The sequence below is a fragment of the Rhinolophus sinicus genome, chromosome 14 (genome assembly GCF_057876585.1).
Source record: "Rhinolophus sinicus isolate RSI-liver-muscle chromosome 14, RSI-T2T, whole genome shotgun sequence".
Lineage (NCBI taxonomy): Eukaryota > Metazoa > Chordata > Mammalia > Chiroptera > Rhinolophidae > Rhinolophus > Rhinolophus sinicus.
Window position 1 is genome coordinate 47,877,585 of NC_142514.1, and position 24,909 is coordinate 47,902,493.

The 24,909-nt window shown below is 39.8% G+C and overlaps 1 protein-coding gene and 1 long non-coding RNA gene across 2 annotated transcripts in view; both read left to right on the forward strand.

Annotated features, from left to right (window-relative positions):
- Window positions 1–977: 977 nt before the first annotated feature.
- Window positions 978–15,418, forward strand: LEPROT (leptin receptor overlapping transcript). The gene is made up of 4 exons (XM_019731755.3): window positions 978–1,213; window positions 5,689–5,764; window positions 8,628–8,814; window positions 11,212–15,418. Exons 1-4 carry the CDS (start codon window positions 1,198–1,200, stop codon window positions 11,326–11,328), a joined length of 396 nt encoding a protein of 131 aa, XP_019587314.1. The 5' UTR covers window positions 978–1,197; the 3' UTR covers window positions 11,329–15,418.
- A 6,216-nt stretch (window positions 15,419–21,634) lies between these two features.
- The window catches only part of LOC141572110 (uncharacterized), a 55,755-nt gene continuing 52,480 nt past the window's right edge, over window positions 21,635–24,909 (forward strand). The window contains exon 1 of the long non-coding RNA XR_012497260.2: window positions 21,635–22,367. This is a non-coding gene — a long non-coding RNA (uncharacterized LOC141572110). The remainder of the gene's footprint in view (window positions 22,368–24,909) is intronic.

Sequence of the window (24,909 nt, forward strand, 5' to 3'; positions counted from 1 at the left end):
CATGGAAGCCTCGAGCAAACCTTTATATCTGATTTTCCAGATCCTTGCTGGATGATTGGGAATGGAAGGGAAAATGGGCTGATTTGACTCCATAGGCAATCCACATCGATCAGTGAGAAAAACACCTTAACTTCCTCATGAGAACAGCTTAGCACTAGAGCAAGGGAGCTGAAAAAGACAGGCTTTCGGTGTTTGGGTGAAAGGGAGTACCCCGAGAGCTTTAACAGGTATTAGAATAGGATACTCAAAATAGGGAAGGCAGTTCTCCACTATCTTGAATAGATTGCAGGCAACGGAGTGCAGTGTAATTCTGGATCTCCACGGGTCGGCAGTGAGTCAGGTATTAGCAATACAGTTTTTAATAAGTTCTTTCCATCTGTGAGGAGAAATGAGAGGAGCTAGAAAAACAAACTCACAGGTAGTTAAGCATGTGTTGAGACAATAATACTCTCAGTGTACAGTTTTGAAAAAGTAAACCAAGTGGGGATCCTGAAAGGTGGTGAGAATTTGTGCCTCTCAGGTAGTTAGAACCCGGGTTCCCACGTATCTCAATCTTTCAGTCTTGTTGAAAATTAAGAAAAATGCAATAGGAGAGGGGCAGCACCGTTCCGTGGAGTAGTTCTCGGCTAGAACGAGGGGTAAGTAATCCAACCTCAAAAGAGCTATGTGCATCAGGCAAGTCCTACTCTTTCTGAGCCTCTTTCCTTAAAGGTCGAATGAACCAGATGGTTTTTAAGTTCTCTTCTAGGCTGTTCCTAACAAGACAAAACTCCATTCCCTGGAGGGAAGTAAATACAAAACGGCTGTCTGAGGAGGGCTCAGAACCTAGGAGACGGGATTGCGGCGCAAACGGGATTGCAGGGCAAGCCCAAGAAAGAGGACCAGTAGGCAGGATGATAGAGCTCTGCGAGTGGGGGCGGAGCTATGGGCGGGCTGGGACGCGGCCGTGCGTGTCGGGGGCGGGGCTCCGAGTGGCGGGGCGGGGCTTGGGGCCGACAGGGCCGGGGCTCCGAGTGCAGGGGGCTGATCGGCACCCGCAGGGGCGGGGCACCGTGTGGGCGGTGTGGGGAAGATGGGGCGTGGCAGGGGCGGGGCTCTGAGTGGCTGGGGCGGGCTCGGGACCCACGGTACAGTCCTGGGTGGGGGCCAGGGCTGTGGCAGGAAGCCGGAAGCAGCCGCGGCCCCAGCTCGGGAGACATGGCGGGCATTAAAGGTATATCGGTGGTCCCCGGCTCGCTAGTCCTGCGGTGGGGGTCGCCACCTTCTCCCCGGGCTAAGCTTGGAGCTGCGCTTTCAGCGCGTGGGCGACGAGCGGCCTTCCCCCAGACTCGCCACGCGTCCCGCCCCTCCAGTGGGAATGCGCTCTCGCGTTCCCTTCGCCCCTTGGGATGCGGGTGGAGGGGTGTTTGGGGAGCCTTTTTGTTCTTTTTGCAAGGCCACTGGCCTTCACACTCGCCTAGCACTCCGGGACCCTCCAGGCGGACCCCTCTCCAGGAACGATGGCTGCTTGGGAGACCTGGGCCAGCCCCCGGAGCATCATCTCGGCTCCTCCTCAATTCCTCGCGGCGTTCTCCCCCCGCCCCACTTCTTGCCGAGTTTTTAACAAGGTTCCCACTTCCTGACATGTCCACCCTGAGGCCTCTCCTTTCTTGTCCTGCCACTCCGCAGTTTCCCATTGCTTCCAGAGAAGCCATTGTCTCCAGTGTTCTAGGCTTTGAGGCACTTAATCCTCTTGTTCGTGATGATTTTTCCAATTGGGCAGAGTTGACTGCAGGCGGGTGTCAAAAGAAAGCGCCCAGAAATGCTGTATTTGTCATAACTGTGGAGGGTAGATTAGGTGGAATTTTATCGCAACTTTCATGTATGGACAGACAGTGGTGTTTTGCAGTATGTAGATTTGGAATGGTGCAGTTGATAAAAAGGGGGTATCAAGAACACCACTTCCCTTATCTGTATTCCGTCAGAGGAATGGAGAATGACTGGTGGGAGAGGTTATTGGAAGGCTTCCTGTTATTTTGGGAGGAAACCATTGGATTTCTATCTTTTGAAAAGAGTAGCGTAACTTGTGTCTCTCCTCTTTGGAATGCCTGTCCTCTTCGAAATTTGAACCCAAAGCTCTTCCTTCTCCTGTTCGTCAACCTGCTATAAACATGTATACAGTATATTTACACACATGTATGTAATTATGAAATTTACTTGAGTGTGTGAGCCTTTAGCCACAGACCCATTTTATCATGATTTCTGGCTGACTTTTATATTCAACATCAGGTTGATAAACATAATTTACTTGGACAGTGCCCAGTGTATAATATCGCCATTTGAAGCCAATGCAGGAAACAGCTGACAAGTAGGATCTCAGTATTGGACTGTGTTCAGCCATGCCCAGAAACTATGAAATAATGATGTTTATGTGTACATGTGTTAGAAATTGTGATGTAGTAAAAAGCAAGTTAGGCTATGAAGTAGAAAAGCACTAAGGGAAAGAAGCATTTTGCAGATAATTCAACTTGTGTTGAGAGACTACTATCTGCCTGAGACTAGGGATAAACATAAATGCGAAGTTACCGCTGGGTGACAGAGTTGGAAATAATTACTATGTAAGTGTCTAAGTTGTGCTCAGATATAGTGAGAGCACAAAGATGGCGTGGGTTGCATTGTGTGCCCCAAATAGATATGTTCTAATTCCCCAGTACCTGTCAATGTGACCTTATCTGAAAATAGGGTCTTGGCAGATGTAATCAAGTTAGGACGATGTTGAATTAGCATGGGCCCTAACCCAATGACTAGTGTCCTTATGAGAAAAGGACATGGAGACATACAGGGAGAACATATAAAGACAGAGGCATAAAGGACAGTGATGCAGCTGCAAGGCAAAGAGCACCAAAGATTGCCAGCAACCACCTGGAGTTAGGAAGAGGACAGGAAGGAATTTTTTCCTTCGAGTCTCCAGAGCGAGCATGGCCTTTCTGACACCTGGATTTCAGACATCAAACCTCCAGAACTGTGGGAAAATACATTTCTGTTGTTCTAAGCCACCCAGTTGATGGTATGTTGTTAATAGCAGCCCTATTAACTTAATGCAGATGGGATCACTTAACCCCTCTCCAGAAAGTAAGAGGACCATTTCTCCACAAGAGGCAATCCTTGCATTGAAGCTGAAAGGATCAATAAGGCTTCACCTACTAGGATGAGGGAAGGGCAGAGTTTATTCCAAATGGAGAGAAGAGCATGTAACATAGGGCAGGGGGCATGAAAGAGCACACTGTCCTCTCCAGGAGCTTCAGCCATGTTAGTAAGACTGAAACTTAGTGGGAGAATGGCGAAGTTTGAAGCTGGAAAGGCACTGAGGCTCAGACCACGATGCACCTCAAGTGCCAGAACAACTTGTAGGCTGTGAAAGCAACTGCGAAGCAATGACACCAGCTTTATATATTTGAGAGGTCACTGTCTACTGTGTGGAGGGTGGATTGGAAGCGGTGAATAGGGGTAGGTATGAGATGATAAGGGCCTGCACTAGGGCAGTAGCCAAGGGTTGAAGAGAAGAGGGTGGGTGTTTTAGTCCTCAGAGGTGTAACAATTTATTGGGAAGTTCAAGGTACCAGCAGATTCGATGTCTGTTGAGGGCTTACTTCCTGGTTTGTAGATGGCCATCTTCCTGTATCATCACATGGTGGAAGGGGTGAGGGAGCTCTCTGGGGTCTTTTTTATAATGGCACTAATTCCATTCATGAAGGCTCTGCCCTCATGACCTAATTACTTCCCCAAAGCGTAATACCATCCCATTGGGCATTAAGATTTAACATGAATTTTGTGGGGCACAAGCTTTCAGTCCATAGCAGTGAGGTCTGAGAGATTGAGTCACCTTGACTTGCTAATTTTCTGGAAGGCAGAGTGCCGTGATGGTGTTGGTATTTCAAGATAGAACCTTCAAAGGGAAGAAGTGTGTGTTTGGGAGAAAAAGTTGGGGATGTTTTACACATGTTGAATTTGAGGTCCTCGTTGGCTACTCAGGTGGAGAAATCCAGATTGGAGCTGGAAGTGCAACACCTATGTGGCCGGGCCCTTGTGGTCCTGGGGAGCTGTGGGTTGAACGCAATGTCTCAGCAAGCGTGTAGAGTGAAAAGAGATGAAATTGAATTCCTGGTCAGCTCCAACTTTAAGAGATGGTAGAGGATGCGATTCCTGAAAAAGGCAAAAAAGGACTGAAAAGAATCAACTGGAAGATACAGTTGTGAACCTAGAGAGACTGCTGTTACAGACCAGAAAGGTCTGCGGTTCTCTGCTTTGAAAGGTGTCCTGGAGGAGGGAGTAATGCAAATGGTCAGGCACAGGGAGGGGACAAAGCCAACCTGGAAGAGATCCTCTGTCTTGAAATAATAGGTAAAAGCTTAACTTTGTGTATTTTTCTTTAAAAAGTGACATGCACCAAATGAAAAAAATATATAAATTAAAATTGTCAGTCCTTCCTTGTCCCCTAATATCTTCAAACTTCCAGATGTCTTTAAAAAGCACCTTGACATCTTCCTATAAAACAGTACCCACCCCCAAATCTCCTCTTAATGTAAAAAGAAGCAATGAAAATGCTAATTAGTTTAATCAGTGAGTAATTTTGAATGTTACAGATTTTTTCAGAAGGAAATTTGGGTAATATAGTGTCCTATGCTTCTGATTTATATCTCTATCAAAGAACATTGTGAAAATGAGCATCGATTAACATTTACTTATTAAGCCCCTTTTTTTGTCAAGCACTTTACATAGATTATCTCATTTAATTTCCATAAGCTTCCTCTTAAGGTGGCACCATTATCCCCATTTTACACATGAGAAATCAGATTTAAAGAGGTTCAACGTCTACCCAGGGTCACACAACCAGTCCTTGGCATAGAAGGTTTGAACCCATGTTGGTGACTCAGAGCTGAAAATTTTTAAACAACTCTGATATTCTGTTTCTCACTTAGCAGCATAAGGACAGATATGTTCCTATCTCCTCAGAGACTAATGCCCTACAGATGCTGGAAATAAATATTTTATTCAGTAATTGAGAATCATTTTCTGTGAAGATAGTCTCCAAATACTTGAAGTTTGGGGAGTCAAAAATGATCAAAGGGTATACATTACAGGGAGGCAGTTTTGCATATAATTTAAGGAAAGAGGTTTTTCAATCTTCAGAAACTGTCAGAATGAAATGACAGTTTCTGCTTCAGGCAGTGGTGAGTTTCCCTTCACTGGATTTGTGGTAGACTGGCTGGCTGGCTGCTTATGACAAATATAGAGAGAATTCATACATTAGATATGGGTTGAGTACTGGAAATGCTGAGACCTTTCTCCACCTAAAAAATTTAAAATTGGTGGACAGAAGCAGTGATCTGCTAATCAAATGTATTATCAACTAATGAAATAAGTAAATTACATTTGCTTAAATTTGGGATCTTTTATTCTTTTAATCAAAATTTTTATTGAGATAAAATTCACATACCATGGAATTAACCTTTTAAAGTGTTAAAGTCTGTGGTTTTTAGTATATTCATAAACTTGTGCAACCATCGCTACTATCAAATTCCAGAATATTTCTTTACCTCTAAGAGAAACTCTGTACCCTTAGTGGTTGTTCCCCATTCCTCTCCTCCTTCCCCAGCCCCTGGCAACCACTGATATGGAACCTCTAACTCTTGGTTTTATTTTTCACAGCTCTTGTGTTATTATCCTTCAGTGGGGCTATTGGACTGACTTTTCTTATGCTGGGATGTGCTTTAGAGGATTATGGGTAAGTTACTGGACAAACACTGTTCTTTTTGTATCTTTGTCACTATTTTGTGTGTGTGTGTTTGTGTGTCATGGGTGTTAGAGAGTTTGGTGGATTTAACACTAAGCTCTAACCAATGAGTTAGAGAAGCCCAAATTATGAACCTAATCCCTTCATGGGTCAGCTGTACTTGTACAGAGAAAAGCTCTTTTAAAAATTGATGTCTTCATTTAATAAGCATTTCTTGAACACCTACTCTGGATCAGCTGAAGATACAAGAAGGAAGACACACAGTGCTGTCCTCAAGGAGCTCACAGTTCTAGTTGTGAATGAGAGACAGGTAAACAATCCAATTAGTAAGGTAACAGCTATAGTGGAGATATGTGCAAAGTACAGTGAGAGTGTTGAGAAAGTCCATCAGAATTTCCCTGGGAGATCCGGGGAGGGCTGTATAGAAGTTTTCTTTAAGCTGAGACTTGGTGGATAAATAAGAGTTTATCAGTCTGGTGAGTTGGGGAGGGCATTTCAGGCAGAGGGAACATTCAACAAATTTCTTTAAGTTAATTTTAATGCCATCTGGAGGTGGTAAATTATCTCATATTTATAACGTACATATATAGACACACATAGACAGACACAAACAGACCTTTTGATCATGAGAAAAACTCACTAGTTTATAAAAGAACAGTTGAATCCAATTTTTGTTTTGGAGGCATTTACAATTTATATTGTCAATGTAAGAAATGTCCAGATCTTAGAGAATATTTATAAGAGTTTATTTGAACCCAAACTGCTAACAGTTGCTGGGAAACAAGATCTCAAATACTTTGGAGAATGACAATTTTGCAGTTTCTTTTATGTGTTTGAAATTAAGGAGGGAATGTAAGGAAGATTACATGAAGGCAGGAGAAAGCAAAGCGGGAACTGGATTACAGGACAGTTAACAAGATTATGTGCTTTCTTGAGGGTGGTTATGCTTATTTCAAGGGTATGTTAACCTAGAGCACAGAAAAATGGACAGGACTTGCTTAAGGTAACAATAAACTTTTCACTAAAGAAATTATATGCCTAGGGTCTGACTACCCACCATGACCTGCCCACGTAGGAATTTATGATCATATCACCCTGTGAGGTTACTTTCCGTAGAACCCCTTTCTCATCCATAATATCTAGCATTGACAAGTCAAGTTCCAAATGACCTTCCCACATTTAAAATAAGGACAGCTGTTTTCAATATTTCAGAGAATTGGTTTGCCACCTAAATGACATTATAGGTTGATCCATTTATCTAAATCCTCTTTTTCAGGCATCAAAAAAACAGTTAAATACACTTTCTATTCATTCTGCTGTAAGTTTATGGTTGTGGGTATGTCAGGTAACAGCTGAGTCTATTCCACACCTCTTCTCCAATCTGTATCTGTTTCCTCACTGGTACAATAAGGGCTTTGACCTACAGAATCTCTAAAAGCCCCATCCAACAATATTGTTTGGTGATTCTTGAAATACACCGTAATTCCTCTAATTTAAAATTAGGAGTCCAAACTCAGTGTTTCTGTCCTGAGTCTCTTCATGAAGGGCACTTTCCTTTCTTGCTTTTTGGTTAACCTTCCTGCCCTCTTAGATGTATGCTGAAATGGGAAGCTTTCATTATGGTGGGGCTTCACCCCAACTCCTGCTCAGAGGTTCTGGCTATCTGGTGGATCTGTGTTATCAAGGCATTGGGGTGATATGCATTATTGTGTGTGTATATAAAAATGGGTGGAGACTATGCCTTTACCCCCCTGTCAGGGAATGAAACATAATAAATGTCTAACTGATGGAGAAAAATATTTTTAAAGCTTTTATAGAGAAAATGTAGTTGGAAATAGAAAAAATGTAGTTGGAAAGCAGATGGTAATTTTTAATAAATGCAAAACATTGAAATTTGAGAAGAAAATAGCTTTTTTTTGCATTACAGAGTTATTGTGAGCCCTTGTAATAAAGATTAGAATGTATGTAAAGTTTTCACTAATACGCGTATGTATTTTCATGTCTTCCAAACTTAAAATCCATTTATTATTTTGTTCATTCAGTAATATTAATGAAGCACCTCATTATAGGCCCTGGAGATACATGGTGATTGATTAAGACAGATCAGATCCCTGTTCTCACAAACAAGGAAATGTCAGATGGGAATAGGTGCTAAACAGAAAGTTCAGAGGGTGATGTGCTCAAGGGTGACTCGAGGCATTTAAAATGAATGGTCAGGATAAACTGCTCTTAGGAGGAGACCTCTCAGCTTATACTGTGTGATGAGAGGAGCCAGCCAATGAGGAGATCAGGGGATGGAGTATTCTAAGCAGGATGGGCTAAGTGTGTTTAAGAAACCTGAAAGAAAGCTGATGTGACTATAGATTAAGTGAATGCAGGGAAGATGGCACAACATGAAAGAAATGTTAACCAGATCATGTAAGACTTCGTAGACTAGGGCAAGGAACCTGGGTTTTATTCTAATCCACTGAAATGTTTCCAACATGCAGACACTCAAAACAGCTTTATTGAATTAGCATGTGCAGCGCACTGAACTAAGTTCTATAGGGAAAGCAAAGATGTCTAAGTGAAGCTTCTGTCCTTAAATTACAGCTCAGTAATAACAGAAAATAAAGGTTCTAGTTTATACATCGTGTAGTTGTTTCTGACCACAGTGTCAGCTATCTACCTCTTAAGGGACTGGTCATTTTTAAATATCAGTACTTCTTATCTGCTAGCATCAGCTTATGTGCTAGTATTGACAGTTGAATAAGTAGTTTTTGACCTAGACATGTAAAATAATATTAACTTTAAAACAGTAGACTGTCTTAACTGTAACTTTTCTTTTTGCATTTCTTCTGGATCCAACCAACAGTGTCTACTGGCCCTTGTTCGTCTTGATATTTCACGCCATCTCTCCCATTCCCCATTTCATTGCCAAAAGAGTGACGTATGACTCTGATGCGACGAGCAGTGCCTGTCGGGAACTGGCATATTTTTTCACCACTGGAATTGTTGTTTCTGCCTTTGGATTTCCTGTTATTCTTGCTCGTGTGGCTGTGGTAAGTTTTGTTCTCTATTGTTTTGCCCAGTAGTCGCTGAGTTTACTTCCAAGGCCTGTGTCTGGAACCACAGTTTCATTTTCATTTCTTAGACTTAGTACTCAAATCAGAGGTTGTTTTCAGTTTCTCTAGTGCACATTTTAGGTCTACCTATCAATATCTTGGCCATGTTTTCAGAATGCTTTCTTTGTTTCTCTGGCAACGTTTAGCCAGACCAAGTGATTTCTTGTTTTTTCTGCTTTAAGCTATTTTTTTGAATTGTTCTCAAATCCTTGCCTCTTATCCTAGGGCAATCCACAGAGACTACAATAGCAAATCTAAATGGCTCCTGATCACCCAATTCCAATGTGCATGTGTTGGGGGGGGGGGGGAGTTTCCCCTACACCACCACCGAGAACTGTCTACCCAGAGACAGCCTCAAGTTAAGGTCTCAGTCCCACAAGACTGCTCTCCGTCTCAGGTACCACTCGAAAGTCCAGGTTGTTACCTGTGCTTCTGACCGACTAGCTATAGATCAGAGCTTCCCATGACCTTCTCCTTGGGTTTGATTGATTTGCTCGCAGAACTCAGGAAACTGGTTTATTCACTAGACCACCAGTTTAGTGTCAAAGGATATGACTCAGGAACAGCCAGATGGAAGAGATGCCTATAGGCTAAGTTATGGGGAAAGGGTACTAAGCTTCCATGTCCTCTCCGAACGCACCACCCTCCCCAAATCACAAAATCACCAACCCAGTGTTCTCCAAATCCCATCCTTTTGGGTTTTTTTGGAGGCTTCATTACATAGGCATGATTGATCAAATCCTTGGCTGTTGATGACTGATTCAGTCACCAGCTCCTCTTAGTTCCCCAAAGGTCAGGAGGGTGGGACTGAAAGTTCCAAACCTTTAATCACAGCGCTTGGCTTCTCTGGAAACCATCCCTCATCCTTAGGTACTTTCCAAAAGTTGCCTCATTAACATAACAAAGGTAACCTTTATCCTTCTGGTCACTTATGGAATTTCAAGTGTTTTAGGAGCTCTGTGCCAAAAAGGAGAGGAAGATCAAATATGCATTTCACAACAGGCATATGTTGAGGGGCAACTGTTAACTACTAGAAGATACAATGAGTAAGATGACATCTTCATATCCAATATAAAAATTTTCCTTTTGTCTCCAAAACACAAATTCTGGGTATAAATCTTTTCTTTGATGTTCACTGTCTTCCTACTATTTATTTTTATTCCTCCCAATTAACATACTGTTTCAATTTTGTGAAACTCTTATTTGGGGCATTGAATACCAGATATGCACAAGTCTTATTTATCCATTCAGTAGATATCTTTAGAACATATGTTATTAGTAAGACACCAGGAATAAGAGGCAGATACTGTCTCTGCTCCCAAAGAGCACAGAAAGTAGCCTGATGGGTAAGTATAGAATAAATGTACTATGTGTAACAATTAAAACGTGATCAGAATGCCTTTGAAACAACAAGAGAAATTCCAACTGGCATTTGGTGTGGTTTTTGATAAATAGGATTTTGATTAAACTAGAGAAGGCTATTAAATGGAATGGCACCCAAGTGTGAAAAAGCAAAATGTGGAATAAAGAACAGCAGTCCTATATGATGGAGCAAAAAGAAGTGGTTGAGATTGAGGGTAGGGAGGCTGATGACACCTTATTTGAAGGGTCTTTAATGTTGTGCCAGTTCGAACTCTTATCTGGATAATGGAGAAACATTGATGGTTTTTGAATGCAAGATTGTCATGAGCTTATTCTTCTTATGTCTCAGACTAAGTACTTCTTAAGTTTTGCTCTAAAGAGTTCTATTTTCAGCCTTGGATACTGCATCACATTTTATGAAGTGACTTTGATGTGTTCTGTTGGTTAAATTAAAACAAAAAATGCCCACTAGAGGGTGCTGTCATCCCCAACGGTGCCTCTGTAAAATCATCTCCCACACCCAAAAAGCTGTTTTCATTTGCATGCAGGTTATTTTTCAGTCTTTTTTTTTTTTTTTGTCTGATAGAGAAACAAACCAATCCATAACTCTCCAATTCCTATTTTCATGAAAGAAGGCAATGTGTACTGAACTTTCAGTACCCAATGTTGTAATTGGACTCATTATAATCTGCTGCATGTATTTTACTTAAGGCAATCATTGTGTAGTGAAAACAACTAGAGAAATATGTCTAATGGGGAAAATGTTAAGGATGATACTAGACTTAATTAACAAGTATCATGAAATAATTAGACTAATTACTGAATAGTTCACTGTCTCCTGCCTGTTACATTAAGCCTTTTAGCAGCTTTGTGTAATATTTCATTGGATGTTTCTAATGCAGAAAATAACAGATTTGTAAAGAGCACAATATGAAGAAAGTAAAGATTTAATTTTCTTTTCTTGTGTTTCAGATCAAATGGGGAGCCTGCGGCCTTGTGCTGGCAGGCAATGCAGTCATTTTCCTTACAATTCAAGGTTTTTTCCTTGTATTTGGAAGAGGAGATGATTTTAGCTGGGAGCAGTGGTAGCAGTTTATTCTGATAAAATGCATTTAATTTCTTTAAAATTATACTATATGTATGTGTGTGCACATGTGGCCTTTGACTATGAATTTCAATATGCTGGGTTTTTTTTTAGTTTTTTTTTTATAGCTTTATATCATGTTCACATTAAGGAGGATTACATGAGAAAGAGATTAATTATATTCCCAGCAAATAGACCACTCCATTTATTCAATTTGAATTATGTTATTTGGCTGTTTCTATAGTCATGGTGCTCTCAGAAAATATATTAACACAGTCTTGTAGACAGCTGCTCACATATGCAATGCATCTACATCTTCTGCGTGGGGATGTGCTTGGGTAGGACCAGGTCTCAGTTCTGCCCAGGACTTCCAAGACACACTTGTGGCCCAGAGAGGCAGAGGTGGTTCCTTCTTTGTGTGGTGGACCCTTGCTTCTCAAAGTGTGGTCCACAGATAGCATCAACATCTCCTAGGAGCCTATTACAAATGCAGGACCTGAGACCCCAGCCCAGACCCAGTACATTATGATGAAATCGCATAAGAAGTGCTGTCATAGAGGAATAAGCATCACATCGTTTCCTTTTCTTTCCCTTGGCTGAATCACTTAACCTCTCTGGGTGTTAGCTGCCTATTTGTAAAAATTGTTTCATCTCCCCTCATGTTGAGGCCTAGTTCACACTCTTTGTTATTTGTGAAATGTCCCACCTGTAAGATACAGGCTGTTGCTCATATTTCTGAAGTGTTGGCAGTAGATAACAGCTCTGCCTTCTCACTGTCTGAAAGGCAATGGCTGTCTTCACAGTGCTAGGGGAACAGAATAACCCTGGAGCTCCACTGGGGTGCGAGGAGTGGGGAGGCCAGGCTGGAACCAGTTCCTGAGACCCCAGGAGCTGCTTTAGCAGGATGGAGAAGAATAGCTAGGTAATTCTGCTTCATTTCCCTTTATAATCTGACACTTCTGTCCCGCTCCCTTCTCTTTCCACCCCCCGCCCCCCAACACACACACACACACACACACACACACACACACACACACACACACACACACTCCCAGCAGTTCTGATGTTCTGATTTGCTCTTACTCTTTCATGACACTGGCATCTCCTTTCTGTAGACATGGAACCAAGTAAGCAAGCAGAGGGGGAGCTGCTTAATTTTACTTATATGTTGATATGCTTGTCTTTCATGTCCTGTAGCACTTTATATAAAACACTTTAGCTACTTCTAAATGAATCATTAGGATACATGTCATGATGGACCTTGTAATCACAGTTTTTCTAGTTCAACTTTATGTCCAAGACCTGTTGATAAAGGGAGATACGGGAAATAGAACCACTTGATCAGAATATAAGCAATGATCTTAAAGTATTGTTACTATGTGATAAGTGACATACATTCAAAACACTGAACCCTTGAAGTTTGTAATCTGAGTAATTAGCACACTCCTTCATATTCTGGAATGATGCTGGGAACAGGAGAAGATAAAAGTGATACCTGAAAGGACAATAAGCCAAGTTATATTTTGACGTTGTGCATGATTTTTTGTTTTCAATGTTATATGTACATATAGAATTATTAAAGTTGTTCCAATATTTATATTAGACAAATTATATTGACACTTTATGATTTTAACCAGCATTTTTAATTACACTTGCACTTATTGTATTGAAATAAATTGTACTTTTAACACAAAACCAGAGTTTAATTTTAAAAGTCCTCATTCTGATGTAGTCTTACTTAAAAGACAATGAAAAAATGAGAATTTCTTGGTGTTCTAAAATGGGCAGTTTGAGCAATAATCTGTCCTGCAATAGAATAATAGCAATAAGTTTTAAGATCCCATTTTGAATATCTAGTTGGTTTGTAATAGCTCTTGTTTCCTAGAATGGGAATAGTGTTTAATTTATACTATTTTTTGCAAAAAAAAAAAAAAAAAAAATGTCTTTGTTGCTTATACACATTTCAAATAACCAAGGTAGCCTTAATGTGTAGCCTTAAATCTTTGCCTCTTGACTGTATTTTCAGAATAATGTAAAGTACTTGCATATAGATTATTTGTAGCTATTTCCTATTAATGGAATGATTTGTTGAAGTGGTGGATTTGGGGATTTGCTATGTGTCTGAATACAGAAGACCTTTGTTCTGAAGTGCCTACGTTTCACTTAAGTAATAAACGTCAATAGGAAATACTGCTACATATGAAAGTACAATACAAAAGTTGCATCTTGGTGACAAAAATGTTGGACATTTTTTTCCTTTTAAATTTTTATCATTTTCTATATACCATAAAATATATTTGGGAGATTCAAAGCATATTGATTACGGTCTCAAGCTGAGATTACACATAAAGAATTGCTTATATGTAAGTAGTCTTATGAAGGTATTATTCTCTATCACATTCCAAACAACTGGCTTATAGGTAGACTTTGAAACACTTTTCTCACAGAAACAATATTATGTATTAGTGACTGAGTCCCCAGGCTAAGCCTTCAGTGGCAGACTAAACCCTAATGTAGCTGACCTACAGTACTCGAGGTACCTGCCTGAGATTTGAGTCTTGGAAACAGGTTAGTGTCAACCGTGGAGGCAGGAAAGTATAAATTTCGACATCTTTTCCAGAGATCAAAGTCTTTCTTAGGTCAGTTTTAGCAGCCCTTTCCATCCCCTAACCCCTTGGGGTCCAGATATACTCCTGTGAGGTTTGCTGGCCTCCTCTCCTGACTGGGGAGCCATCCTCTTAGCTTACCCCACCTTCTAAATGAGGTTCTTCATATTCCAAACTCATCCAGCTTTCTACTCTTACCAATCAGTTTTCTTAGCATAGCTGATATCATGTGATAAGAAGAAAGCAATCTGACCCAACTCCTTTCCAGAAAGAATGAATGACTTGGGATCATCTTCCCCAGTACATCTGAAACTCACCCGTCCGTGCATTGTGCAATCATCACACAGCGCTGCCGCCTTATTTTTACAAGGGCGTGCCTCGGCACCCAATGACTTTCACAGAAAATGGCAATGTTCCAAAGTAAAGTGGAAAAAGCATTCCAGCAATTTATAGGAAAGGATGAGACTATCTTAGAACAGGGTAACACTGCCATAGCTCTTCCTCAGGGTGAGTTTCAGCTGGTCCTACTTTTCATAGTTGTTTCTTTTCCCTAGGAACCCACAGATTTTTTTTTTTTATAGTCTCCTGAAGAAATCTTTACCTTTGAGATATCTTCTTGATGAAGACTGAGTGTAGCTGAAATGTTTCATGAATAACATTCCTTATTCTCTCAGGGATGGCTAGAAAAGACAATGTGTTGACAAGGATATGGAAAAAAATGAGCCCTCATAAATTGCTGGTGGGAATGTAAAATTGCAATTCCTCGAAAGGTTAAACATTGAGTTACCATATGGCCCACAAATTCCCTTCCTGGGCATAGTCCTAAGAGAGATGAAAACATACATCACACAAAAACTTGTAAACGAATGTTCATAGCAACATTATTCATAATAGCCAAGAAGTGGAAACAATCCAAATGTCCATCAATAATGAATGAAAGAGATGAAGTACTTACTGATACATGTTACAACATGGATGAACCTTGAAAACATTATATTAAGTGAAAAAAAGCCTGTTACAAAAGCCCATATATTGTATAATACCATTTATCTGAAATGTCCAGAATAAACAAATCTATAGAAAGAGTGAATATATGTGTTTTCCAGGGGCTGAGGGAAAGGGAAGTGAGGAATGACAGCTAATGGGTACAGGGTTTCTTTTTGGGATGATGAAAATATTTGGAATTAGTGGTGGTTGCACAACTCTTAGATATACTAAAAGGCATTGATCGAACTGTACTCTTTGAAAGTGTAAATTGTGTAGTATGTGAATTTCATCTCAAAAAAACACGAAAAGTAGAAACAACCGAAATGTCTAATGAACTGATAACGTGTGGTGCAAACTTATCATGGGTAATGGAAGTGTTCTAGATTGTGGTGATGTTTGCAGAACTCTGTGACTGTACCAGAAACCATTGAATTCTATGCTTTAAATGTGAATTTTATGGTATGCTGATTGATATATCAATAAATCTGCAAAACACAATGAATGGAAGAATGAACTCTCTTTGTCTGAATTACAAGAAAAGTATATCAGTTATTCCAGAATTTGTGGGACAATATCTTGAGGAATCCAGCCAATACCAAAATAATTCAAGTTATAAGGGTGTTTTAATTTACCTGCAATGTCATTTTTCTAGGTTTTGTAATATCCTATTATCCCAGAATTTTAATTTGATAATTTAAAATTTATTTAAAAGCGCCTTTTGAAGGAAGACCCCCAAATTGTGTAAGTGTTAAGCCCCACAAAATCTAAGATTGTCCCTGTCTATAGCAGTGATCAAAACAGACAAAACCACTTGCTATATAGAGCTTATATTTCAGGAGGAGAAGAAAAAAATGAGATGAAAGAAAATATTGTATGTCAACTGGAATTGAACAATAAAGTAAAAAAAATAAAATACATGACATGATAGGTGGCATGGGGGCAAATTATAGTAGAAAAAGGGATAAGTAGTATGTTAGGCCTCACGACTTGAGATGCCTAGGGCGGCCATGTGAAGAAGCCATTTTGAGTTCACATCCAAAAGATGTGGATGCATCAGTCTTTGTGAACATCCTTAATTAGTTCTTTACAATGCTTTTCTAGAAGAGCAGAAGTGGGTTGAAGTGTATACACATTTTTCATGATGCCAAATCATCTTCCTGCTCAACCGTTCTTGAGAATGCTCTTTCCCTACCAAAATATGTTTTTAATATTTTAAAAGAATTCTAATTCAGAAAAAAACATCTCATTGTTATTTTAAATTGAGCATATGTTTAAAAACTGATAATATTGAATTTTTTCATACTTTTCTTCCTCTATCTCTTGTGAATTGCCTACTTTTTTTTAGGGCATTTATCTTTGTTATTGATTTGAAAGAGTTCTTTACATATTAAGATTCTAAGCATTGTTTCTTATATTTTGCAAACGTATATATTTTTATCAGATAATAGACTCATGAAAAGTAGTCCTGTGATTTTTAAACTCGTTTATGTAATTTTTCTACCTACAGAATTTTCTGAGTTTTCTGTAACCTAACATGTTAATTTCCCCCCAGAAATCTGAAATTGTATGTATTTTTAGAAAGGTCTTCTCTATTCCGAGAGAATAAAAACATATTCTCCTAGAGCATTTATAGGTTCATTAAAAATACATTTTAATTCACCTAGAATATATTTTGGGTATTTCTCTTGATATCTTTAGCCAGGCATCTCAGCAAGTTAGTAAACTGGTTAAACAGTTTGTTTAATTTCAAATATCACCTTTAACATACAGTAAAATTTTATATCCACCTAGTTTATTTCTGGACTTTCTCTCTCTCTCTTTTTAAATGTAGGTATTCTTGAACCGGTACCACGTTTTAAAAATGTATTCCTTCATAATACGATTTTTAATTTGGTAGAATAAGTCTGCACTGATTTCTTCTTTTTTTCATTACAAAAAGTAGCATTTTATAGCTTGAGAAATAACAAAGTTTAAATGAAACAGCTCTTAACCCAGGAAGTGAAGTTATGGGCTAGTTGGGACTCTGGCCAGGTTATGGTCATTGGTAAAGAAGAGAGGGGGTTGAGTTGGAAAGTAAGTAAAGTGGACCTCGTAGATGGCTGAGACAGTAGCCCCAGGTACCTGAGTTGTAGCGACTGTTAACTCTGAGGACTAATTTAGGCAATGTCAGGAAAATTTGTTTTTCTTTTCTTTATTTTTCTAAATACATTTTTTCATTATCTGAAATTATCCTCATGTAGGTTGGAAAATGCTGACACCAGTCAATTCTTAAGGTCTTTTTTATTCTAAACAAAATTGGTAGGATTATGAACCCCATTGTTTTGAGATAACCCAAGTGGTTTTTCAGGTGCTCAAAAGTTTTTAGAGAACTGTTAAAATCTCATGTTATTTGGGGGCAGTATTAGCAATTAGAAGTGTTTCATTTCACATGTTTTATCAGGTGAAATTGATTTTGGTTTGGACTTCTTTTCTTGGAGTGAGAAATATTTCAATCAGGTAAAATACATCTAACACATAGTAGGAATTCCGAATATGAAATGGCAATTTAATTGGTATGGAGTTTCTTAGAGAAGGGTTAGTGTAGTAAGATTAAATAGTTTTAGCTAAAAATAGGCTTATTTTGTTTAAAAAGATTAGATTGTGACCTATATTTTAGCCTCTGCATTTTAGTCCTTGGCAATTTAGGACTATATGGTGTCTTATTAAAGTTATCTTTAATTAATTTTCAAATTTGCCTCTTTCAACACAATGAGAAATTCTCAAGTTCTTCCTTTGCAGCTTGCTTGGGTGTGATACAACTGTTACCAATATGGACATAAAGACTGAGCTGATAACTGAATTATATTAACTCACAGGTGACCTAGTATATTTATACATGTATGCTTTGTTGTGCTATCTTGTTAATATTTTAAAATGTATATTCTCTTACTTTCAGCACTGTTTCAAAAATGAAATGCTTGGGTTCATTCTTGATAAAATGTGAAAATCTTCTTCTACAATTTCTTTTTTTGCTCCTACTTTCCTGTTAAGGTTGGCCTTTGGATGTATGTCTTCCTGACCAGAGTCAAAAAAGTGATTTTAGTTTCACAAGTATGAATCATAGTCCAAAAACTCAGGGCAACAATGATCTCATGTGACGGTTAAGTTTATTGTCAACTTGACCAGCCATGGGGTGCCAAGACGTTTGGTTAAGCATGATTCTGGGTGTGTCTATGAGGGTAGACTGTGCAGTTTGTCCTCCCCATGTGGATAGGTCTCATTGGACTTGGACTGGAACTTATACCATCAGGTCTCCTGGTTCTTAGGCTTTGGGCTCTCTTATTATGTCTCCAGTTGTCTGACTGCAAGTTTTGAAACTTCTCAGCCTCCATATTCACATGAGCCAATTCCTTACAATAAATCTCTTTACATATCTCTATTTCTATTTCTAACTCTTATCTCTGTCTCATCTACATCCTACTGGTTCTGTTTCTCTGGAGAACCCAGACTAATGCATCTAATTTACTTATTTTTCTTATATCACCTTCTACTTTGTGCTTCGCACATCATTGGACAGATGGGAAATTCAACTCCAATTTTCTTGGAGTTGAAACCTAGGGCAGCACAGAGAACTCAGATCTTAAGCCAATGAGTAAGTTGTTTGCCTCTCCCATCGATGATCCTTACTCATCACGAGTCGCTGCTGAGATACCCACGGCCTCTGATTATATGATCTCTTTAGGACCAGGTTTCTGCACTTCTGGAGCCACTATCAATTAGTGCAAGGGCATCTGATGAGGCTTAAAACTGTCAAGTTCCTTTCCCATTCAGGTCTTGCCACCTTCCCAGAGTGCTGCCAGAGATTAAGGCATGGGTCCTCACTGCTTATAGGATCTTCAGATATACATCTCTGACTGGATTTAATGAAATATTGTTGAGAAGTCAGTTCTCCCCAAATTGGTCTATAGAATCAATACAATCCCAATTAAAATTCCAGAAAGAGTTTTGGGAGAAATTCATATACTACCTGATTTCAAGACTTATTATAAGATTGTACATTAGTTCAGTGTGATACTGGAGAAAGGACCCTCATATAGATCAGTGGAATGGCATCAGAAATCGATGCATATATATGTGGTAAAATGATTTTTGATTTAAAAAAAAACATTCTAAGCTGAGGAGACATAACAATGAACAGAACAAGTTCTCTGCCCTCATCTCATGGAGCCAGCTTCAAATGGGCAAGACTAATAATTAATTTTTTAAAATAAACAAATAGTTGAGTAATAAACTTTGACAGTGACTAATCCTATGAAGAAATAAATCAGGATAAAGGTACAGAGAATGACTTGCAGCAAGGGCTACTTGAATATGTCAGATAGAGATGGTTGTTGAGCAGAGATCTGAATAATGAAGTACAAACATGGTGATAGGACCTAGTTTGAAGATGCAATTCTTGGGTTTTTTTGGTTGTTGTTTATTCCTTTTTTTCAATAAATTTTTGTTGAGTACCTGCTATCTACTGAATATTATTCTAGTAGCTGGTGACACAGTAGCAAATGAAACAGACAACTCCCTCTGCCCCCACACAGCTTACTTTTTTCTAAGGAAGTAAAGAATAAACTACATAAATAAGTAAAATGTATGGTATGTCAGTGGAAATGCTGCTAAGGCAAGAAAAAAGAAGAAAGGATGGAGATAGTGTGTGTGTGTGTGTGTGTGTGTGTGTGTGTGTGTGTGTGTGCGCGCGCGCGTGTGTGCAGGTGGTAGTGATTTCCATTTAAGATACAGTGGCCAGGAAAGGCTTACTTAGAAGATGGAATTTGAAGGAAGTGAAGGGAGACCTATGCATAGGGAGAGATGATCCAAGAAGAGGAATGAGCAGGTGGAAAGACCCTTTGGTAGAGCATGCCTGGTAACTAGCAAGGAACTCAGGGAGAGAGTGGAGGGAGAGAGTGTGTATAGGGGCTGGATGGATCCTGTGGTCCTGATGTATAGGTTACTCTAAAGACTTTGAGTTTGGCTTAGTGGTACAAAGTCCTTAGAGGGATTTGAGCAGGAGTAGTGATACGACTTAGTTCTTATTAGGATTTCTTTAACTGTGTTTTAATTAAGACTATTTTAGAGAGAAAAAGAGGAAAAAAACAATTTTGCTTTTCCAAATTAACCGTGTTTGTATTTGAAAGAAGGAAAGGAGAGATCAACAAACCACAGAAAACAAATAAATGCATTTTGTTCAGGGACAGACAGCTGAAGCAATAAGGGTGAATCACAGTCAGAGAATCAGTTATGTCCAAAGTACTCAGGAAATGGCTTGGTCTCCAATTAATCATTCCATGTTGTTAAACTCTGTGGAGATAAATTTAGCTGGCAGTAGGTGGAATGAGATGAGTTCTCATGAAAACATGTTTTCAATGAAGTTGGCAAAGAGTGCTGTGTAAATCCAAAATAACCCAAACTATGTCCTAATAGTGTTACGTTTGGTGTGCCACATCCCCAGGAGTGACCAGTTGGGATGTCTGTCCCTGAGGCAGGAAGACAGAGGATGCTAACACTTGCCTTAGCAGAAGGGGTGAGATAGTGAGGTGGGTGAGGGAAAGAGAATCGCCCTGAAACATACAGATGCTTTGGTGTTACCGCCCCCTCATGGTCATTCTAGGAGATGTCTTTAATGTGATTTAGACATATTTGCTGTCAGGGCTCACACTTGGTTAAATTTAAATTATCAATAAAGAGAAAGTGATTTTTAAGTATTAGCCCTTGGACCGTATTTATGTAATTCATTTAATTAGTGTGTGGGGGGGATTGCTATATTTTTTTAAACTTTTATTTATTTAAATGTGTTTTTCCAGGATCCATCAGCTCCGAGTCAAGTAGTTGTTTCAATCTAGTTGTGGAGGGCGCAGCTCAGAGTGGCCCATGTGGGGATCGAACCGGCAACCGTGTTATTAAGAGCACCGCACTCTAACCAACTGAACTAATCGGTTGCCCCGGAAAGTTGCTATTTTAATGGCTGTCAGCACAATTCTTTTCAGGAGGAAAAGGTGTTTTTTTTAAGAAAAATTTCTCTAATAACTTTATTTTTTATTTTTAACTTTTTATTGACGTATATACAAAGGAAATCACATATAAATATGTAATTTGTTGAATTACCCAAAACTGAACACACCTGTAAACAGCACTGAATTCCTGTTCCTTTTATCCCCATTTTAAATTATTTTTAAAAAGATTTTTATTAAAAAATAGCTAATACACAATATTATGTTAGTTTCAGGTGTATATAACAGTTATTCAACAATTTATTTACCTAAATAAGTGATTGCCATAAGTTCAGCAACCATCTGACGCCGTACTATGCTATCACAATATTATTGACTATATTCCCTATGTTGTACATTGCATTCCATGACTTGTTTTATACCTAGAAATTTGAACCTTTTATTCTCCTTCTGTGTGTTGTGCGTGCCCTCCTGTTATAGTTGAGCTTTGGTTGCTATTAGCACATCAGTAGGGGGGATTGACCCTCAGGCTGATTGGCTTGGGGTGTGGCCACGTCCATAGATTTCAGGCTGCTGTGTGGAGGGCTTACCCCATTGAATGGGATGCACCCCCATTGGCTCTGGTGCCTGTTGAGACTGCCCTTTGTGTGTGCCGCTTGTGGGGCTAATTGGGCGGGTGCTCTGCTGTGTTCTGAGGCCAAACTCCAAGTATGTTGATTCTGGGGCCTTGGCCTCTAGGGCACACCCAGGTGACTGTTTGGGAACTACCTGGTAGGAGCTACAAAGTGATCTGCAGTTGTTTACTAGCCTGTGCTAAACCTGGAGGCATGTCAGAGAGGCCACTTTGCAAACTGAGGACGTCTGCCACCAGTACCAGTCCTGGGGTAACTCTGCAAAATGCTAGGACACTCCAAGGCCTGCTGCCACCTGCCAGCTCCTTTAAGGTTCACCACTGATAAAGCCTCATGTGGTATGCAAGTTAGGGGAGACAAGGTCTGAGGGAGTCACTAGAGTGAGAAGAGTTGTGGTCACTAGGTTAATGTAAATTCTGATTTGGTGCCAGTGCTAAGCCTGAAGCTTCTCAGCAAAAGTCCCACAGCATACTGAGGCCAGTTGCCACCCACCTTTGGTCTATCAGACTGGGATAGTTTTCCAAGACAGAGTGCAATGCAGGTGGGCCTGGCTGCTTGCAGGAAAGTGCCTCCGGCATTTGAGGAGTTGGTTAGGGCGGAGTCCCAGTGAGTTAGCAGATAGGAGCTGGAGAGCTCACCAGACCAATCAGATTCAGATTTGGTCATGTGGGGGTGGGCTTAACACAAGAAAGATGGAGCCCGCCTGCTGGCTTCATGGGAAAAGGATCCCACACAGGGAAAATGCTGATTGTCCTCCAGACCTTCTCTCAAAGCCACACAACTCAGTTGGCTCCGTGTATGTCACAGACACCTCAGAAGTGTCCTTCCACTGGAGCACAAGGTGAGTGCCTGGAAGTGAGAGAATCTGTGTGTGGGCTGTTTAAGAGGACGTCTGGTTTCCTGCCACCTTTTGTCCCACCTGGATAGTCGGAATCCCTACTGTTTTTCACAGGCGGATGTTGTGGGTGCTCTCTTCCTGGCATGAGTATTCTGGGCTTGAGAGCCTGATGTGGAAACCTCCGCAGCTGATATCCTTCCCAGTTCTCAGCCTCCACACAGAGGTTTGGAATTAGCCAGTTCCGTGTCTTCACCTCTCCTACCAGTCTCGATGAGGCTTTTTCTTTATATCCTTAGTTATAAAACCTGTTTCAGCCAGACTTCAGGTGATTATCCAGGTTGATTGTTCTATAATTTAGTTATAATTTTAATATGTTCATGGAAGGAAGGAAGGAAGGAAGGAAGGAAGGAAGGAAGGAAGGAAGGAAAGAAGGAAGGAAGGAAGCCAGCACAGTATTTATCTATTCTGCCATCTTGAATCTCAGTCCAATTTGTACTTTATAATCCCTTCACCTTTTTCACCCTGTCCCCCAACCTTTCTCCCATCTTGCACCCCAATAAATCTAGTATCCATCTGACACCATACATAGTTATTACAATATTATTTACTGTATTCCTTATGATATACCCTACATCCCCATGACTACTTTGTAACAACCAATTTGTGCTTAATCCCTTCACCTTTTTCACTCATTCCTAACAACCCTCCCTCCCATCTAGCACCATCAAAATGTTCTCTGTGTCTATGAGTTTGTTTCATTTTGTTTGTTTATTTTGTTCTTTAGATTCCACATATAAGTAAAATCACATTGCGTTTGTCTTTCACTGTCTGACATACCCCAGTCAGCAAAGTACCCTTCAGGTCCATCCATGCCACTGCAGATGGCAAGAACACATTCCCTTCCAGGGCAGAGCAATATTCCACTGTATATATGTACCACCTCCTCTTTATCCATTCAACCATCAACAGACACCCATGCTTCCTCCACATCTTGGCCATTATAAACAATGTTGCAATGAATATATGGATGCACACGTCCTCTTGAAGTAGCATTTTGAGTTTCTTTGGATAATTACCCAGAAGTGGGATTACTGGGTCCTTCTTTGTCACTTGTTATAGCCTTTGTTTTAAAGTCTACTTTGGTATAAGTATTGCTACCCCAGCTTTTTTATTTTTTTATTTTCATGAAATATCTGTTTCCCATTCCTTTACTTTCAGTCTGTGTGTGTCTTTTGATCTGAAGTGAGCCTCTGGTAGGCAGCACATGTGATAATCTTGCTGTCTTATCCATTCAACCACCCTATCTTTTGATTGGAGCATTTAATCCATTTAGAGTTAAAATAATTGTTGAGATTGTATATATAGCCATTTTATTATTCAGTTTTTTATCTTTTTTTGTCTTAAAGAAGTCCCTCTAATATTCCTTGTAATACTAGTTTGGTGGTGAGGAACTCCTGTAGCTTTTTCTTGTCTGGGAAGCTGTTTATCTAGCCTTTGATTCTAAATGATAACTTTGCTGGGTAGCGTAATCTTGGTTTTAGGTCCTTGCTTTTCATCACTTTGAATTTGCTGCCAATCCCTTCTGGCCGGCAAAGTTTCTATTGAGAAATCAGCTGACAGACTTATGGAAGCTCCCTTTTAGGTAAATAACTGCTTTTTCTCTTGCTCCTTTTAGGATTCTCTGTTTGTGTTTAACCTTTGGCATTTTAATTATGATGTGACTTGGTGTGGGCCTCTTTGAATTCATCTTGTTTGCGACTCTCTGCACTCCCTCGATTTGTATGTCTATTTCCTTTGCTATGTTAGGGAAATTTTCAGTCATTATTTCTTCAGATAGGTTCTCAAACACTTGCTCTCTCTCTTCTCCTTCTGGTACTCCTATGATGTAAATGTTTTTATATTTGATGTAGTCCCAGAGGTCCCTTAAACTATCCTCATTTTTAAAAATTGTTTTTTTCTTTTTGCTATTCTGATTGGGTGTTTTCTCCTACCTTGTCTTCCAAATCACTGATTCCATCCTCTGCTTCATATAATCTGCTGTTGATTCCTTCTAGTGTATTTTTCATTTCAATTATTGTATTTCTCATTTCTGAATGGTTCTTTTTTTATGGTTTCTGTGTCCTTTTTTAGGACTACTGTCTCTTTTTTGAAGTTATCACTAAGTTCCTTGATCATCCTATAATTAGTGTTTTGAACTCTGTATCTGGTAAGTCACTTGATTCCATTTCATTTAGTTCCTTTTTTCTGGATTTTTTCCCTATTCTTTGGGACATGTGTCTTTGTTTTCTCATTTTGGCTGCCTCTCTGTGTCTGTTTTGTTTCTATGTATTAGGTAGTTCTACTACTTCTCCCAGTCTTGGCTGGGTGGCCTTACATAGTAGAAGCCCTGTGGGGCCCACTGGCACTTCCTGATCACCTGTACTGGCAGGCATGTCCTTTGTGTGGGTTGTGTGTGCCCTCTTGTAGTTGAGGCTTTCTTGCTGTTGGCATGCCAGTGGGTAGAATTGACCCTCAGGCTGTTTGGCCATACCCACAGTGTACGAGC